This window comes from Streptopelia decaocto (assembly GCF_964273445.1).
Source record: "Streptopelia decaocto genome assembly, chromosome: 8".
Classification (NCBI taxonomy): domain Eukaryota; kingdom Metazoa; phylum Chordata; class Aves; order Columbiformes; family Columbidae; genus Streptopelia; species Streptopelia decaocto.
In genome coordinates, this window is record NC_138662.1 from 17,433,175 (window position 1) to 17,452,112 (window position 18,938).

The window sequence follows — 18,938 nt, forward strand, 5'->3', positions numbered from 1 at the left end:
GTGGGTGTGCACACACGTACACAAACACCTTGGTGCTTATTGCAGCAGCTGGCACAGGCACAGGCTCCTGTGTCAGCACAGCTGCTGCTGGGTTTGGCAGCTCCCGGCAATAGCTAACAGCCCTGTAAAATTGGGGCTGTCCCCTCCCTGTCCCCTCTCACACACAGTGTCCCTCAGTGTCCCTGAGGGTGCAGGAAGCAAAGGACAGAGCCAAGGCAAGAGAACCAGCGCAGTACAGAAGGAAGAGGGGCTCTGGGCTGACACCAACTGCACATCTTTTCCTCTTTTATTGTAAAACACGGCCAACGCGTGCAGGGCTCCAGGCGCCAGCCCAGGATCGCTGCTCCTGGGCGGCAGGTGGGCCCTCTCTGGTGGCAATGAAATAGCCAAGGGACATGGGGAGCTCCAGGCAGCCCACAGAGTAATGGCACTTCTGCAGCAAGAGCAGCTCCCACACGGGGTGGCACAGGGCTGAGGGACACGATGACAGACACAGACAGACCTACTTCAGAAGAGGCGCTTCTCGTACCTGTGAGGGGAGCAGCAACCAGAGGGAGAGAACTTTTACTGACCCACCTCACCCACGGACCAAAGACGGGTCAGAACAGCTCCTGGCCTGCGGCGGGGACAAGCCCTGGCACACTGGCAGTGAGAGGTGGCCCAGGCCAGACAACCTGCTGCGGCTCAGCACAGCTGCACAGTGATGGGTTGATGCCATCAGCACGCCCAGCCCACGGCACAGCAGCTGAAGCACAGGACGGCTGCGCTTCCACACGCCCACCCCAGGGTGACAAGGGTCCTGCCCAAAGCACTTACGAGTGGAGGCCGTGCACCCCTCCTTCCACCTGGGCAGATGTCGTCCTCTTCTCAAACTTCAGCTCTCCCGAGTACATCATGGCTCTGAGGGGGAAGGACACCTGTCACCTGCCAGCCAGGGCCAGAAGCAGAGCTCTGGCACACACTGAGCTGGAGCAGCTGGGACAGGGACACTGGTTCCCCCAGCTGTGGCCAGAATGGGCTTTGCTGTGCTCTCAAGAGCCAGGCAGAGGAAGGTAAGCCTGATGTTTGAAGCCCAGCCAGCTGAATATGCAACAAGAGACTGTGCTCCCGCATCCCTGGGACTGGCAAATCTTTGCCACAGTGCCTGCTGGAATTGAGGGGAGAAGGCTACAGCGAAACCAGACCATGCAGAACATGTTGCAGCACAGACACAGCTTGCCCAGAGACCCCAAATGGCAGCACCGGCACCCGGCCAGAGTACAAACGAGGGGAAGCACTCACCGGACTTGGGTCAGGCTCTTGGCACCAATATCCTGGCAGGAATGCTGAATCCCAGCAATCAGGTATGGAATGAACTTGTGAATAGAGCCTTTGTCCTGCACTGCGCCGGAGACCCCCTGGGCCACTTTGATTTTGTCTGTCTCACTGCATGGGAGCACAACCAAAGAAGTCTGTGAATCACAGAAGCCCCAAAAGCTTGGTCTGCTGCCCCAAAGCACCATCTCTTACCTGAAATACCTGTTCTGGCTGCCCAAGTTCTTGTCCATGGCATCTAGTGAGCCCATGCCACGGTATTTCTTCAGCCTAATTCCATCCGAGAAGAAGTACTCGCCTGGGGCCTCCGTGGTGGCAGCCAGGAGCGAGCCCATCATCACTGGCACAAGAGATCACCAAGAACAGCATGTCAGCAGCAAGAAGGTTGCAGCCACAACACCCTCAGGGTCCCTGGGTGCAGCGTTATGCTGGGTCCCCACCCATGCCCTCCTGCCCAGAACAGAACACTGTATGAATGCCACCCACCTGTGGAGGCCCCGAGCGCCAGAGCCTTCGCGATGTGCCCAACCGTCTGGATCCCTCCGTCTGCAATCACGGGGACGCCGAACCTCCTGGCGTATTCAGAGACCTTGTAGACTGCTGTGGCCTGGGGGCGGCCGCACGCCAGCACTGCGGGCAGGGAGAGGGCAGCGGCAGGTCAGCCCCTCCGCAGCAGCGCGGTCTCTCCCCAGCAGACCCCAGCACACACATGCTCCAGCACCCGGGAACACACAAATCCCTTGGATGCTCCTTCCCTAGGGCCGAGTTGCAAGAGAAGGGGATGCCCAGGAGGTGCTGCTGGGACATCCTGACGGCCCTTGACTCCAAAAAGCTGTGGGTGACCTTGGGACAGGGGTTTTTGACCCGACGCCTGGGATCAGCCGAGTCTCACAGCTCGTCCTGGCGCACAGCAGACGTGTGGGGAGCTCGGGAAGGAAGCAGAGCAGCCCCCAAAAGCCCCTCTGCAGAGCATCCCCGGCATGTAGCCATGTCCCAGCGCTCGCTCCCTCCTAGCGATGCCAGACCCCTCTCTATATACCCAGCAGCTGTACAATGTGCTTCTTGCACAGAAAGGCAGCTGCCTGGGAGAGAGCAGGGATGTATATATACGTATAGACATACATATATATACACATATCTATATATATATACACACACATTTGCACACACACACACACACACATGCAGCAGTGGAAAAATGAAACAGGCAAGATAATTTGATGGCTTACAGGAAATAATTTATGTGCCTGCCCTGCAACACCGCAAGGATTCTGTCAAGTTTAGCTGCCCCATGGGAAGGGAGTTATTAGCTTTGGATTTACCTGCTCGTCCCAGTCAGTAGCAGTTAGAGGCTTCCTACTGTGCGAGGGAAAACCAGCACAGGGCACATCTTTTAACACATTTGTCAGCTGCAGGCATGCAAGTACGCCGAGATAAGCTTCTCTTAGGGAGCCTTCCCTTCCCCACAATTAACGGGAAGCCTTTTCTCCAGTCATGGTTAGTCTGACACACCGGATAAGATTATGTCCATGCAGGATTAGTACTTTGGAGCGTGAACTCCAGGTGTGGTTCAGCCTGCCTGGCAGCGCGCAGCCCTGGCACAGGTTTGCCGAGGCCGGAGTCTGCAGTTGTTCCACTCCCAGCGCTCAGCAGCAGCTGCTGAGAGAGGGAAGCCAGACTCCAGGCTGAGATCATGAAAGAACCAATTTTAATCGAACAAAAGTCAGCGTTCAGCTAGGGCTCAGCCAACCAGGGAGAGTCTGCCAGCTAGAATATGAATGCCATTAGTCTTAAAGAGATGGTCTCGCTCGGTACCACACTGCTAAAGGCCACGTTGCGGCTGCAAAACGCTGCAAGGGAAGAGCTCTGTGGAGAGAAGCAACTGATTTTGGAGGGTTCAGAGTCCACGCTCTATGGGGTTGTGCTGTAGGCAGTGCAGGATCTGTAGAAACTTCACAATAACAACCCTGGAGACCAGCCCTTTAAGGAACAGCTTGGCTCAGGGCCCCTGGGAGCATCACAGTCCCAACTGACCCAGCGCCACAGCTTCAGAGCGCAGGCTTCCAAAGCAGGGTCCAGAGCACACACACACCGGGTGGTCTGGGTGAGGGTTTGTCCTTTTGTTTTTTTAGCGTATCTGCAAAAGGTGGCCCTACAAGATCATCTGCTAGAGAAAACCTTCCGGGATCTTCAACATAAACCTTTTTCCCTTTGAGGTGTCTCAAAACTAGGAGGAAAGGCAAAACCCAAGGCTTGGGTGGCTGCTTGATCTGGTAGCATCAGAGAAGTGCAGAGCAGACACCGCTGCACCCTGTGCTGGGCAGGGGAAGGGCCCTTTCCCCCCACAGGTGTCAGTGGGGAAAGATGTGGTTCTGCTACGCAGCTGCTGAGGCAGCCGTACGCAGTTACATCCTTCTGTGACCCAGGGGAGACAGCTTCAAGTGAAGCTTAACCAGTGCACAACTTCCCCACAACTGGGGCCAGATTTGGAGCAGGATGGAGGACAGCTCTGGCATCACCTCCCAGCACCGGATCAGCGGAGCTGTGCCCAGCTGGAGCTCCAGGAAACACAACCAGAGAGCTTAGTTAGGCTCCTGAACTGGATTTTGGAGTGGAGGGTGGACAAGCCTGAGGGCCCTCAGCTTTGACAGTTCATACTCTGCTTTGGGAATTCAGAAAGGCTTCTCAGCTTCCATTTCAGATTAAAAACCAGTATCCAAAGCCACAAAACCCCAAGTGCATCTACAGCTAAATTATTCTCAAACAAGCAGTAGGGCCATGTGCAGCCAAATCAGGGTCCTGCTTCAAGACACATAATTAGGGTTGGGAACAGGGCAAGTGACTTACTATAGGTGCCCGTGACAGTAGAAGGGCATTTGGGGCTGTGGGACTTTAGGTCTGGAGGGATCTTTGGAGCAGCTAAACAAAAACAAACACACACATTTTAGAGACAGAAGAACAGCAGCAGAACAAAGGACCCCAGCAGTGACCTGCTACTAGGCAGAGCATACGGTGTGGGACAGAGCTGACCTTGCAAACCCTTCCTAGCCTGAGCCAAGCCAGAGGCCAGGTCTAAGCCAGCCAGGCTTGGCTGTGCACAGCACATGCTCACCCTACCCCAGCAGCCATCCAGAGAAGTGACCCCCCATCCCAAAGGCCAGAGTTCTTGCCCTAAGAGGGACAAAAACCTGTGGAGCTGTGGCTAAGAGGTGTGGCTTTGCAACCACACCTCCTGTGAAAGAGCCACATTCTACCTCTGCTCTGTTCCTTCCCCAAAGCCAGCACCCAACCCCACCTCCCGTGGCAACCGGGAGAAGCACCTCTGGAGACGTTCACCCCGCTGCAGAACGGAGCACAGGTCAGCAGGTCCTCTGCCGCAGAGCTCGAGTAGGACACGTGTGTCCCGGTTCTGCTCTGGCCATGGAAGCGTCAGCCCAAAGATGCGGCAACCTCCCTAGAAAGGTCACCCGAGACAGACCACCCTGTCTGGGAAACGCCCCGCACCCAGCGCTCCCTCGGCAGGCACAGCAGGACCGCTGGGCTGCTCCAGGCTGGAATCAGAGCTAACACAGCATCTTCAGCCATCAGCCCCGCTCTTGCTGCCTCCCACAGGACCATGGAGCAACGCAGAGAGGGGTTGCATTCATCTGCTGCAGGACCTGACACCACCTCTCTGCACCTCACCTGCTGGGTTCAAAACGTGAGGACTGAGCCTGTCCTCAAGGCAGCCTCTCTCCAGGCCCTGGGGACGCCCCTCTCTGTCTTTCACCTAAGGGTGACACAGCCTCTGCCCCGCACGAGCTCCAGCTAACTGCAGAGACAACGGCCAGAAGTCCCATTTCAGCCTGGGAATTGCAGAAAGGCACCGAGCCCAACAGACCAACTCTCAAGCATCACGCACGCCGCTGCCAGAGGGAAGGGGAGGACAGACAGCCCAGTGCACATCACCCGCAGCTCTAGGGATCCGGTAAAGCCCCGTTCCCTGCAGCACTGGCCGCCAGCCCCATCCCACACCGCACCGGTGGCTCCTCTCGGGCAAAGCCGTGTGTGCCACAGCTGCTCTACTCAGTCTCGGTCAGTACTGGGAAATGCCTTTGCTGCTGCTGCTGCCCCAAAGGTTTGAGCCGGGTGATGAGAACATCCTGGACCAAGGGGGTGAAAAAACAGCTTTGCTGTTGGACTCTGCCCTTATACCAGGAGATATCCATCCCGGCTGTGCTACTTTTCAGCAGGGAACCTCTACTGAACAGATGTCTTCAGCTTATTTAGGAGACAGCTGATCTCTCTCACCTTCCTGCGTGATGCAAATGGAGCCGCTGCCCATCCCGACTCTCAGGGCATCAACCCCTGCGTCAATGAGGTTCTTGGCCTGAGCCGCCGTCACAACTGTGGGGAGCAGAAACTGGTTTGAAGAGAGACAAGCAGATTTGTGCATGATGCAGCTCTACCCTGGTCATTTTCCCCACCCAGGGCACCAGCCGTACACCCGTGCTGGAGCCAGGCCTGGCTGTTCACTGCCACCGGGCATATCTGCAAAAGCAGCAGTGAGTTTCTACCCCAGCTGTCCCCAGCGGGCAAGGTGACACTGGTCCTTTAGGCTGCCCTGCAACATACTGACACACAAATGCTGAGGGAGCAGAGGTCACTGCACGGTGCCAAGAGCTCTTTGGGCCACACCAGGTAGTGAGGGCAGAGCACAGGCTCACAGCAGCACCAGTGACACACTGGCCAGATAAGACAAGGACTGCTGAGCTCTGCTGCCTGGAGGCAGGGAAAATTTCCATCAGATTAAACAATATTCATTATTATTATTATTATCTGAAATTGTAAACTGGTGTGTAAAAGAAGCTAATGTGTAATGAACTACAGAGGATGGCAGCATACTGTGCTGCAAAACGAAGGTTTCAAAATACTTTGAGCTGTAGCAGCAGCAAGGAACGCCCTGGGTCTGCAGAGTGGTCCTGCTCTGTTCCACAAGCCAGAGGAAACCATTTCAACTTCACAGACATCTACCAGGGAGGATCATTTCATCCACATCCCTGCAGTTCCCTCCATGTCTAAGCAGCAAACATACTTTAAAGACTAGAAGGGTCTTCATGGCAAGCCTACCGTTTCCTCCAATAACTTGCAGGCTGGGATATTTCTCCTTAATATATTTTATCATATTGATCTGGAAGATGGAGTTCCCCTGAGAGGAATCCTGCAACAGAAAGAAAACAGATTTCAATCAGAATTTCTGCAACAGATTACAAATACAGCTCCAGAAGAGCTCCAGATCTTTGCTCTTGCTTCTTGGGGTCTCTGCTGCCGTGCCCAAGTGGGCAGAATGACCCCAAGTTGAGCACAGAAGGAGAGGAGAAGCTGCTGCCAAGACAGTAACGTACCTTCCCTGGGCAAGGCAGTTTATCATAAAGACTTCAGAAATATCCTTCACATTTAAACCCTGCGGCTTCTACAGTAGACAACAAGCAGCACACCTGGCTGCAGGTAAGAACCATCTGGTCCTACCACCAGGACACCGTCAGCCCTGTCTCCAAGCACAGGTGAAAGGGTGATTGTCCCTCATGAAATTCAGAAGGGCTGGTGGGGGGGATGTATCGCTCCTGCTGTGCAGCAGAAATACCAGATGTCAAGCAGTGAGTGCTCAGGCTGACTCGTGGTGTCTGTTAAACGTTTCCAGCCGCAGGGCTGCTCAGCTGCGCCCTCACAGCACAGTGGACTCACTGGCCAACAATCGATGAGTAAATAACGTGTGAATTTGGGCAGTGACTGCTGTACCCAAAAGCTTACAGGCCAGAAGGGGAGACAAGCAGAGCAGCTCCGGGCTGACCACTCCTGAACATCAGGAGGTTAAGAGAATAACAGTAACAAACAGCAAATAGCTGAAGGGAAACTGTAAAAAGCCAAATATTCAAAACTAGTTAGGGACATCAGACGGGACAGCTGCAGGCTGCAAGAAGCATTTGTAGAAGATTCTGTATTAACTGACAATGTTTCTCTTCTCAGCCTTCAGGGCTTCGATGCACTCAACATAATCCCTTGAGGTCAAATAAGTTCCCAGGCAAGAGGAATCCCTCTCATTTGAGGATTCCAACCTGAACGAGACAGAGAGGTCAACAAACTGCTGTATTCTAACACAAAAGGGCCTGTAACGAAGACAGTGAGTGCTGTGCAGCTGCCCCACTGTCAGGGAGGTTCACTCCAACGGGATCCTCAGCCCACCCAAACCCCCCCGGCCAGTGTGATGCTGGCGGGTGTCTCACCAGCACGACCACATCTACACCGGCCTGCACCAGCAGGTCCAGTCGGTACTTGTCATCTTCGTGAGTCCCAATAGCAGCACCACAGAGCAGCTGCTTCTTGGAATCCTTAGAAGCCAGAGGGTAGTCCCGGTTCTTCTTGAGATCGGTGCGGGCAATTATAGCCACCAGCTCGTCATCTTCATTAACAATTGGCAGCTTGCCTTGAAACAAAGAGAAAGAACGTTACTGCAGATTTCTGTAGGAGAAAGACCTCAGCCTGGAGCAGTGCGGCAGACCAGGAGCATCAAGCAGGCAGCAGATGGTACAAGGGGAAGACTCATGAGGTGCGTTATCAAATCTTGCTTGACCACAGATGCCAGCGGCCCTGGCTCGGGAAACAGAGCAAACGGTTTGCAGGACTGGAAAAGGACTCAGTATTGTCACACTGACCACAGAAAAAAGTGCATATTGTTTAACAGTTGGACCCTCAACACTGTTAAAAGTCAAACTACCAAACCCTGGCAGAGCTGAATCAACTGCTAAAATGTGAAGATATGTGGCTGGACAGCCGGGTGCTTTTCAGCTCCTGAGCTGCCAAGAATCCCTCAGCTTCAAACAGATTTGAGATGAACGCATGTGAACTCTGTACCCTGGCAGAGGGCTGCGGGCACTCTCTACGCACTGTCCCCTCGTGCTGGAACGCAGTGTGTTCCTCCCACGTTCCACCCGCACACGGATGTGTGCCCACATCCACCCACCGCTGCTCCAAGCCCAGATTCCACAGCTCTCCCTCGCATCGCAGACGTCTGCGGGTACCTTTTTTACTCCTTTGCAGAATTTCATTCGCTTCTTTCAACATTACACCAGCCGGGGCCACAACAAGATCCTCGCGCTTTGTCATAATCTAGTGGGAGGGAGAAGATAAAAAGTCACAAGAACTCCTTCGCGCTGATCTGAAAATACCGAACCTCTCTGCCCACGTGAAACGCTCCGCAGCACTGGCATGGGAGTATCTCCAGACAAAGGAGCCCACAGCACAGCAACACGCCTCCAGAAACACACAGGAACAGCCTCCAATGTGCTGTCCCCACACAAGCAGTGGCCATCGATCCCCGAGCCCATCAGTGTAGTGAAAACAGGAGATGGCAGAGGGCCTCAGCAAGCCGAGGGAGAGCACCTAGAAGCGAGGGACAACTCTCAGATGACCCTTGTTTGGGATGTCACCCAAACAGCCCTCCCTTTTAATAGAGCACAGGCAAATAAGGGCTGGAGACACCTCCAGAGTCCCATGCTGTTCTGGCAGAAACACTACCCCCCCGAGCTTGTTTTCAGGCAGCGATCCCCAGCGCACGGGCTCTGGAAGTGCTCTGCCCAGAATAACCCACTGCTGCTGCTGGCAAGGTCAACGGGGCAAAGAGGTCGCTTCAATCCAAACAAACATGCTCACCCACGCTCGCTGTGACAAACAAGCACCAAAACACAGCGGGCAGGCAAGGGGCAACGGACACAATCTGGAACACGGAAACATCTGACGTGGTACACAGAAAAAATGCTTTCATCATGCAGTGGTCAAGCACTGGAAGAGCAGCCCAGAGAGGCAGCGAGATCTCCATCCTTGGAGACACAGCCCCATGAGAAGTGCCCTGGAGGTCCCTCGCCACCCGCAGCGCTCTGCAATCCCAAAGTTCATGTGGGATGTTCTCAAAAACGTTACTTGAAAAGGGCAGGCAAAGCTACAAGGGATCACTCTCTAAATGAAGGTAGATTAGTTGCACACAAATAAAAGGGAATGCTTTAGTTATTTATACCATAAGAACAGACATTTTGCTTCAGGAAAGAGGTTCACCCCGCCTGCATCCCACCCAAAATCCTGTCTGTGACAGAAGCCACACCTCAGGAAAAGCCTGAGGAATCACAGACACATCCCAACACACTCCCTAAGCCTGCAGGATCCATGAACTTCCCGAGCTGCAGGAGACCTGCGTGTTTAACTGGATGGCAACGAACCACTGGTTTCCCCAGCCTTGCCTGGTGACCGAGACAAGCACCAAACTTCTGACTCTGTGCTGCTGAACAATCCACAAAAAGGATGAGAGGAGATTCTTATCTGGCTCCTTTGAATGGGCACTTCAAAGGGCCATGTGCACTTTAGTGACCTACTCTTGTTTTAAGATTCTTGTTACAGGTATTTATAGGCGATTTCAAACGAAACAGGGATGAGCATGTGATACCGGGTTTGGTCAGCAAGAGCTAAAAATAGCCATGAGTCAAGAGCAGCGGCTGGCTGAGGCAGTGGTGGTGTAACCTCACAGTGCCGCAGAGCTACGGTTACACGGTGTAACGGGAACGCCAGAACCAACGGGAATCAGCGTCACCACCGCAGAGAACATTCTCCTGTACAAGGGGAGTTTGATGGTGTGGCGTTATAAAGGCTGAACTGCCGGTCTCCAAGTTCAGGGTGTTATTTTAAAGAGCAAGTAGCCAAGATGAGGCACACAGGGAAAGGCAGCCCAGTGCTTGGAGGGCTGGCTGGGCACAGTGCGTCTGCTGCAGCCCTGGCCAGTGCCAGCACACGGGGCCATAGCAGCAGCCAGGAACACGGGGAATTAATTACTGAAGCAGGGGAGACCACCAGCTGCACAGAGGACGGGTTCTACAGCACTGAAAGGTAACGCCGCAGGAGGAGCCATGCAGATGCTAACTGCACGGCCACACTCTTGTATCTGCACTGCAGGAGTCACAGAGAGAGCGTAAAGGAACGAGACGCCCTCCCCTGGAAATAGTTAGCGATGGACCCGCAGCGCTAACGTGGAGCTGCTCCCTCCCGCTGGCGCAACATCTCACAGCCAAGCACTCGCCCTTCTCCTCATCACAAGCCACGTCGCTTCCCAACACAACGCTTGCACCCATCGGGTGCTCACGAGCCCTCCTCACCTCGCCGAGAGGCAAGTCGTGCTCCGACTCCTTCAGGAAATCAATATCTCGAGATGAGATGATCCCGACCAGCTTGCCCCCCATCTTCCCATTGTCCGTGATGGGAATCCCACAGAATCCGTGACGAGCTTTCGCTTCAAACACGTCTCGCACTCGGTCGTTAGGGCTCAGCACCACGGGGTCTGTGATGAATCCTTGCTCATATTTCTGAAATGAAGGAGATTCAGCGGACAGGCTCAGCGGCACCGCCAGACTCAGAAGAATTGGGGCATGTGCCTGGTGGCTACTGCAGCCGCTCACAAAGGTCTGTGACCACCCAGCCTGGCCACGTGCTCACCAACAGGGTGACTCCAAACCAGCACCAAGGCTTGCCCAAGTAGGGTGAGATTCCCAGGAGTTCCCAGGCTTAATCTCCTTCCTGAAATTATGGGGGATACTCCCACACCAGGAGGCCTGGCAGTTCTCACATCCCAGGCTGTGACAGCACCTAACACACAACCAGAGGTTTGTGCAGGCAACCGCGGCAGCACCGCTGTTCTCAAACACCAATGTCTGGCACACTTGAATGGTCTCCACTCACAGCTCCTTCAGCAGGGTCGAACCCTGGTGCGCACCTCCACCACGCGCCCTGCGAATGCCATTTGTCACCACCACTCCAGACACTCACCTTCACCTTCCGCACTTCGTTGGCCTGGAACTCCGGGGTGCAGTTGTGGTGGATAAACCCAATTCCCCCGGTGAGCTGGTAACACAAAGGTGTCTGTAAGTCCCTGCAAAACCCGCCTGGCCCTTCACTGGCCGGATCCAGCAGCTGAGCAGGGACAGCTGGACCACGCAGGCCACCCTCAGGGAGCCAGTGCGGCAAAGTGGGGGACGGGCGGGGTGCCTGCCCATAGACACCTCTTAGAATAACAGCATAGTTTGGGTTGGAAGGACCTTCCCAGCTCCCCCAGTGCCCCCCCTGCCATGAGCAGGGACATCTTCACCAGCTCAGGGTGCTCAGAGCCCCGTCCAGCCTGGCCTGGGATGTCTCCAGGGATGGTTCATCCCCCACCTCTCTGGCCAACCTGGGCCAGGCTCTCACCACCCTCAGGGTAGAAAATTTCTTCTTCATGTCTGCTCTGAATCTCCCTCCTTTAGTACAAAAGCATCAGCCCTTGTCCTATCGCAACAGGCCCTGCTAAAAAGTCTGTCCCCATCTTTCTTATTGTCTCCTTTTAAGTATGGAAAGGCTGCAATAAGGTCTCCCCAGAGCTTCTCTTCTCCAGCTGAACACCCCAACTCCCTCGGCCTGTCCTCCCAGCAGAGCTGTTCCAGCCTCGGATCATTCCTGTGGCTCCTCTGGCCCCTCTCCAGCAGGTCCATGTCTGTCCCGTGCTGAGGACCCAGAGCTGGACCAGCACTGCAGGGGCGTCTCCCCAGAGCACATGGGGACAACCCCCCCCACCCCGCTGCCCACGCTGCTCTGGGTGGCACAGGCCCCCCTGCCCGCTGCCTCGAGGAGCCCCGGGGAGACACGTCCTGACATCGCGGGGGCTGCAGGGGGCTCTGAGGTGACCCCGAGCAGCCGGGCCTGTGTCCCCGCGCCCGGCCGCACTCACCGCCATGGCGATGGCCATGCCCGCCTCGGTCACCGTGTCCATGGGGGAGGAGACCAGCGGCGTTTTCAGCGTGATCCGCTTGGTCAGCGCCGAGGTCAGGTCCTGGCGGGGCGGAAGGCGGCGGGTGAGCGGCGGCCCCGGTCCCAGCCCCGGTCCCCAGCCCGCTCCCCCCGGCCCGGCCACTCACCACCTGGTCCGCCGTGAAGTCGATGTACCCCGGGAGGATGAGGAAATCGCTGAGGGGGGAACGAGGGGAGACGTGTGAGTGATGGGCCCGGCCCCGCGCCCCCGGCCCGGCCCCGCCGCCGGTACTCACTTGTAGGTGAGCCCATCGCCGCAGCTGAAGAGCTGCTGCGCCGTCAGCCCGTCGTCGGGCACGTAGCCGGTGCCGCCGCTGATCAGGTAGTCGGCCATGGCGCCGGCCAACGCGTGCCCGCCGCACCGCACGCGCGCCCCCGAGCGCACGCGCGCCCCGACGGCGGCCGCCAGGGCTCAGCCCGGGCCCGCCCAGCGACAGCGGCCGCCGGAAGGGGCGGGGCCCCGGGCCCCGGGAACCGCGCACCGTCCAGACCCGCCCGGGAGGGCACGGGGCACCGGCGGTCGTGTGGGTGTCCCCGCCAGGGACGGACCTGTCCCCTGCCCAGCCCGGGGCTGCCTGTTTGCTGAATCCAGGCGGGTAGTTCAATGTATAGGAAGGCAGTTCAATGTATAGGAAGGCGGTACAATGTGTAGGAAGACAGTTCAATGCGTAAGAAGGCAGTTCAATACATAGGAAGATAGTTCAATGCATAGGAAGGTAGTTGAATATATAGGAAGGAAGCAATAAGGAGAGAGCTGGGGCTGTTCAGCCTGGAGAAGAGAAGCTGAGAGGGGATCTCATAAATATTCATAAATATCTCCAGGGTGGGTGTCAGAGGATGGACCAGACTCTGTTCGGTGGTGCCCAATGACAGGGTGAGGGGCAACGGGCACAGACTGAAGTGTAGGAGTTTCCATCTGAATATGAGAAGAAACTTCTTTACTTTGAGGTGCCAGAGCCTGGCCCAGGCTGCCCAGAGCGGGTGTGGAGTCTCCTTCTCTGGAGACATTCAAACCCACCTGGACACATTCCTGTGTGATCTGCTCTGGTGACCCTGCGTTAGCAGGGGGGTTGGACTGGGTGATCTCCAGAGGTCCCTTCAACCCCAGCCAGTCTGTGATTCTGTGAACTGCAGGTATAGCTCTGTGTGACACTCCCTGTCTTCGCAGACACAAGTACAACCCGTGCGGTGTGACATGTGCTTAGAAAACAACCTAAAAAAGACAAATCATGGGTGACTTGCATCAGAAGATGCTGCCCGTGGGGCCTGGCAGTTGGGCGTTGAGTTCAACACCAGATACTCCAACAGCTTCAGAAGAAGGACGAGAACGTGCTCTTTGGATCAGTGGCGGGTGCAGAGCTGGAAGATGCCACCCAAATCCCAGGAGCAACCTTTGTAAGGCAAAGTGACCTGCAAGAAGGATGGAAGTCAAGAAGCGACAGTCCAGCATGGGAGGGGAATGAAAGGCACTGGGGGAAGAGGGGATAGCGCCAAGGCCAATGTCCCGCCGGGAGGATCCAAGCTGGTCCCAGCTCACCCAAGCCCTCTCCTCCCTAAGCCGCCGTGCCAGGCTGCACACACACGCCGAGGAGCTGCACTGTGCTGCACACTGTGGGTCACAGGCTGGCACTGTCCTGCCAGCACCGCGGAGGATGGCTGGAGGATTTTGGAGAAGGGCAGTGGCAGGAGGACTGTGCCTGAAGAAGAACGGGCGCAAACACAGATCCGCTGTAGAGGAGAGCTGCAGGAACCAGCGACCGGCTGCTTCCAGGATGACATGTCCCACTCCATTTGGGCATCAGGAAAAGTTCCTGTACTGCAGCCTCAGAATAACCTCCTCCTCTGACAGCTGGTTTGCTTGTGATATACCAAATGTGGCCTCGGAGCAGCAGGGAAATGAGAGGACCAGACTCTTCCTCACCCTGCTCTTGTATGATGGGCTCTCCAAGGCAATGCACTATTTAACGCTAACACGTTCAGGGAACTCAACAATGGTGTTCCTGTACCAACCATCTTCCTGCAGTAGATTACATCTCTGTCCAAAGATCAGCGAGTAGCTTTGAGAAAATGTGCCACTCGTGTTATCCAGCTACAGGACACAGGAAATCAGAACAGAGAGGTGTCTCCTGAGTACTGGGGGAGCAGATGGCCCTTGTGTGGTGGGAGGGTCATTTGTCATGTTCAAGCCTCTGGTTTGGATTGATATGTTTTGGTCTGAATGAGGTTCTCCAAAAGACAGAATGGAGTTTAGAGCGAGACCAGTTAAGCTAGTCTTTGGCAGATGCTAATGTTGACTTTTACATGGTGGGGTAAAAGACCCCAAACGAGTGATCCATGCTATGATAGAAGCAGGACTCGGGTGGCTGGTTTGCTCTCAGCAGCAGTAATCCACACAGAACAGAGGTTGCAGTTTCTACGTTCCAGTTGTTTCCCATCAGATGGTGGGTTTTTTTTGTGGTGGAAAAGGAAGGCGCATGCCTCAGTGCAGGGATGTTCCCTTTGCCATGAGGAAGGGTACATGTGGCTCTCACATAACTAAGGTGTCCCTGTTTAAAAGCCAGCAACAAGGATCCACAATGGCACTTAAAACTGTAAGCCAAGAGACTGGGAGTGATCCTGTTGCTATTACTGTGAACACCAACATCAACACCATCTTCCTACAGCCACACATTAACAGCGGTTGTTGTATGCTATGCTCTCAGCTTCACAGAGTATCATTCTTGTTCCCAGACAGTCTGCTACAAAAGACTGCAGTTCACCCTGGGTTTACTTCTTTACATAATTCCTGGGTTGATTCTCAGCTAAGAGTTGATTTCACCTACCCAGACACTGATTTCCCATTGTTTGCAGTTTGCTTGGGCGAAGGAGCGGTAAGAAAATCACCATCATTTGCAGTAAATAAAGCACCTAGGCTTACACCACCAAAACCAGTAAGGGCACCAAGACACTTATCCCGGAGGCAGGGTTCAGAAACACCGCCGGCCAAGGACACGCACTCCCGAGTCAGCATTACCTGTCACGGGATCAGCAGATCGCATGGCGGCGTGCCAGGCCTAGATCAGTTTAACAGGTCTCTCTACCCTTTCTTTTAAATAAGGGCAGCGCTAACAAAGGTTTGCAAAGCCTCTCGGGGAGGCACACACCGATCTCGGCCATTACGCCAGAGTACAGCAGTGAACAGGCAAGTTGGCTTCTGTTCCAACAGCAACACCAGGCAAAGTTTAATGGTTCTCAAACAGACTACAACAGAGGCTGCAGGGAAAAACATTTTATTTCCAAGCAGATTACAAAGAGCAGAGAATATAAGAGTAAAATTAAATTAAAAAAATAGTTGAGTGCATCTCTTTAAAATGATTTGTAGTGTGAGTTACTCACGGGGCAAAGCTACTGGAGAGTTCTGAAGGTCACTTTGCAGGATGCCAATCACATGTGCTGTTTAGACCAGGGTCAACACGGGAGGGACAGACAAGACGTATTTTGCATATAGGCTGCACACTCATGATCAAGCGAGGCTCTGGGCTGCAACAGGACCCTGCCTTTCCAAGACATCCCCTCCACCTTGTTCTCTCCTGCAGTTCCCTCTCAAGTTCTAGGTGCGGTTTATTGCTGCTGTGAGTGAGTTCGATCTGCCTCCCCATTCTGGTGAACTCAAACAAGAACAGAGAAGCTGGCAAACACAGCTGCCATGCACAAGGTTACACAGGGAAAGCGACCACAGCGCTGAGAGCTGAGCTGCAGCTGCACAATGAAGGGAACCGAGAAGTAGGGGTCACAGCAATCACCTCAGAGATTGCGGGGCAGCAGGTCAGTGAGACTTCTGGAAGAAGATTTGAGATGCTCCCTAAGGTAGGAAGATGCTCGAGCAGACAAGAGCTCTTTCCTATGCATTGGCACCAGTGAAATGGAACAGGCTAAAACAACAGGGTAAGGTACAGTCTCTGTAGTACTTGGGAGGAGCAGCCCCAGCAAGAAGATTGGGAGAAAAGCCCCATCTAGGGTGGAAGACAGTTTATATCCCACTTTAACAGTGATTTACAAGTCCAAACACTAATTGCAAGTAAGTCACTATTAAACTTGGATGAGAACGCAGTTTAGTTGGACTGTGCAGAGTCAGTCAGCGACCAGCAAGAGGATGAGCAATGAGAACGTCAGCTCTTTTCTACCGCTTTCGCATCTGTTCTTACAGCAGCACGGGAGGCTGAAGATGGCCCAATCCATTCTGCGTACACTGAGGCAGAGAGCAGCCCTGGTGCAGCTGAGAACCAGACTGGCTTAATTTCTGCCCAAGGATCAATGGTGCAGAAGAAGATTCTTATTTAGGGATCAGATTAAGTCTCTTTTCATTGCTCCAAGGCAGAACAGTTCAGGAACTACTTCAGACCTTGTCTCCCATCTAAAACCCAGATCTCCAGGGGTGAAGCACCTGACAGATGAGAGCCCTGCTAAGTTACTTAGACTGTTCCCTTTACTCACCACTCTAGACAGGAGTGAAGAGCCACTCTCTGGGCTGCTCTCTGCTGCTCCAGCCAGCACCACTTACAAGAAATGCTTGAATTCTTGAAAGTAAATGGAAATCTAATGGTTATGCAGACAAGTGTGTGAGAGGCCACAAGATTCCTTAAGGAAGCAATGCTATTAGTGTCAAGAGACAGTACGCGAGTGTCACTTCAGAATGTGAGGGGCTTTACCATTGTCAGTCGTGCTCTGCTTTCTGTGGTTCCTTTCATACCACAGAGACAAGATGGGCATAGTTTGAAACCAACAATGCAGGGTCTCTAGCTTGCCTGTTCTCAGCTTTATTTATTTAGAGATCAATGCAATTTCAGCCTGTCTCATACATGGCATAGGGCATGGACATTTCTCGTTTAATATATACACAGGTACAAGAGCTAGCAGTTTGGCACTCTCGGAGCCGAAGGAAATGCCCTTTAAGCAGCAGTCAAGCTGGTTATAGGAAAGTGTTAAAAAGCTATTTTACATGTTTGACTGGGAACATTTCCCAGAACTTGGATAGCAACCCTAAGCCATAGCACTCTTCTGTGCATGTCCTCCTGTGAGCCCCTAAAAGGGAGCAGATCGTGTTCTTCACTATCAAAGAACATAGTATTTATATCCTAGAAATACTGTACCTTTTAAACTAGCTCCAGAGAGCCAGACTAGAAGCCAGGTCCAGAAAAAGAATCCTTAAGTCACAGTATATCGATTGTCTCTAAAAACAGGGAATGAAGTTAACACAGTGGACATTCTGATGAGACAGTACAGAACGGTAGGGCCGTCCACTTCTGTGTCAGCAAATCCCTCTCCTGTGCACATCCAAACAATGAGAAAATAATGGAAACGCTTCAGTCTGTCAGGACAAAATCAATCATGAGGAGATCACCACAGTTCACCATGTGCCAGGTTCCCCCACTCTGAAGCTCTGTACTCCAAGGTCAGGAACTCTTTCCCCTACAAAGATTTTATACCATCTTGCGGTTAAGGGTTGTAAGGAAAGTGCACAATCTAGAATTTTAAGGTAACATGGAATTCTGTTTTCCCAGAAAGCTCGGCTGAAGCATCTGCGCATCCCTAACCTGGCACTGCCCTAATATTCTGTTATTCGAGCTTCTGTCAATTTTTGCAGTAAGGGGTGACTCCCCAAGCCACCCGTTGAAGCGACTTGTACACCGGGTATCTGGCAGATGACTTCAACACCCACTGCATTTCCAAGGGGGACAGGCAAAGCAGCCAGCTCATGCTGAGGCGATGCTGGAGCCGGCTTCCCACACAGCATTGCAGAGCACACAGGTGTCTGCAGTTTCTCTCGCATCTTTGCAAACTACCCAAGAGAACAGGAAATCCGCTCTGTGCAGGCCTGTTGTGCACCCTGAGCAACAAGCGCACCCAGCTGCTTGAAACAGCAGGAGCTTGCCCCAAACACATCCTTAAATACTTAAATTAGGGCCAGACACGGACATTCCAGTCACTAATATATGGTAAAGGGACTACAGGCCTCCTTCCAACAGCTGAACTTGCCTGAGGGAACATGTAACCAGCGCTACACATCACCCAGGCACTGTCCTCTGAACTTACCCCCGGGATCTGGGCACCAACCCCAGGCTGTTTTTCCCCCGGCATAACTCCGAGGGCACACACTGAGCTAAGAATCAACTTTAGAGTACAGGTATTAACAAACAGCACATTGCTACTCCATCTCTCTGCAGTTATCTGAGCACAGATTCCTATGCAGGGAACAAACTGCTCATATTGACACCCAGCTCAAGCACAGCTGCCTTCTGCTGAACACCAACATCGATATGAATTATCAGAGGCCCACACGCCTCAACACTGCTCAGGAGCACGAAGGTGGAAAACATTATAGCTATTCATCATTTACACTGTGCACAACCAACAGAGAGGGCAGACCTTCCTTCTCACTACAGACAGGTGCTGGTCAACAGAAGCTTCAGAACAATTGCTCGCCTGTACACAAGTTTAAGCTCTTTTACTGTAATATATGGTTGAATATATATACCTCTATATTTTGGAACAGGGAAGGGGCATGACATGGAGAAGCAGGGAAGACAAGTTCAAGAAGCAGAGTCACCTCTCTGCATCCAAGAAGCTGGTGGCACAAATAACAAGCCCGGCTAGAGTGATCTCCCATTTCAAGCACAGTTGGTTACCCGCTGGCTTCAAAAGAGCAGACTATTTGTTAATGATATAAAATACAGCAACCATTTAAGATGCAGCAAGGCAAGGCTACTGGGCTGGGGTTTATGATCATG

General features: G+C 53.6%; 1 protein-coding gene across 2 annotated transcripts; it reads right to left on the bottom strand.

The window, feature by feature from the left end:
- Positions 1-265: 265 nt before the first annotated feature.
- IMPDH2 (inosine monophosphate dehydrogenase 2) lies at positions 266-12,583 on the bottom strand. 2 transcript variants are annotated; one of them, XM_082060208.1, is made up of 15 exons: positions 12,408-12,583; positions 12,279-12,327; positions 12,092-12,193; positions 11,158-11,232; positions 10,491-10,697; positions 8,373-8,460; positions 7,578-7,777; positions 6,424-6,514; positions 5,605-5,700; positions 4,162-4,233; positions 1,801-1,944; positions 1,510-1,654; positions 1,282-1,425; positions 817-900; positions 266-529 (listed from the first exon to the last, which is right to left on the bottom strand). In XM_082060208.1, exons 1-15 carry the CDS (start codon positions 12,503-12,505, stop codon positions 508-510), a joined length of 1,617 nt encoding a protein of 538 aa, XP_081916334.1. In that variant the 5' UTR covers positions 12,506-12,583; the 3' UTR covers positions 266-507. The 2 variants fall into 2 exon arrangements, with proteins under 2 accessions (XP_081916334.1, XP_081916335.1); XM_082060209.1 differs by lacking the exon at positions 4,162-4,233 and having other exon boundaries at positions 12,408-12,582.
- Between the last annotated feature and the right edge of the window lie 6,355 nt (positions 12,584-18,938).

Coding starts and splice junctions, on each gene's coding strand:
- IMPDH2 (XM_082060208.1), bottom strand. CDS start 12,505: ATGGCCGACTACCTGATCAGCGGCGGCACCGGCTACGTGCCCGACGAC. Junction 5,701..6,423: donor GCAAGTTATTGGAGGAAACG/GTAGGCTTGCCA, acceptor TGCTCCCCACAG/TTGTGACGGCGGCTCAGGCC. Junction 1,945..4,161: donor TACTGTCACGGGCACCTATA/GTAAGTCACTTG, acceptor CCCTGCCCGCAG/TGCTGGCGTGCGGCCGCCCC.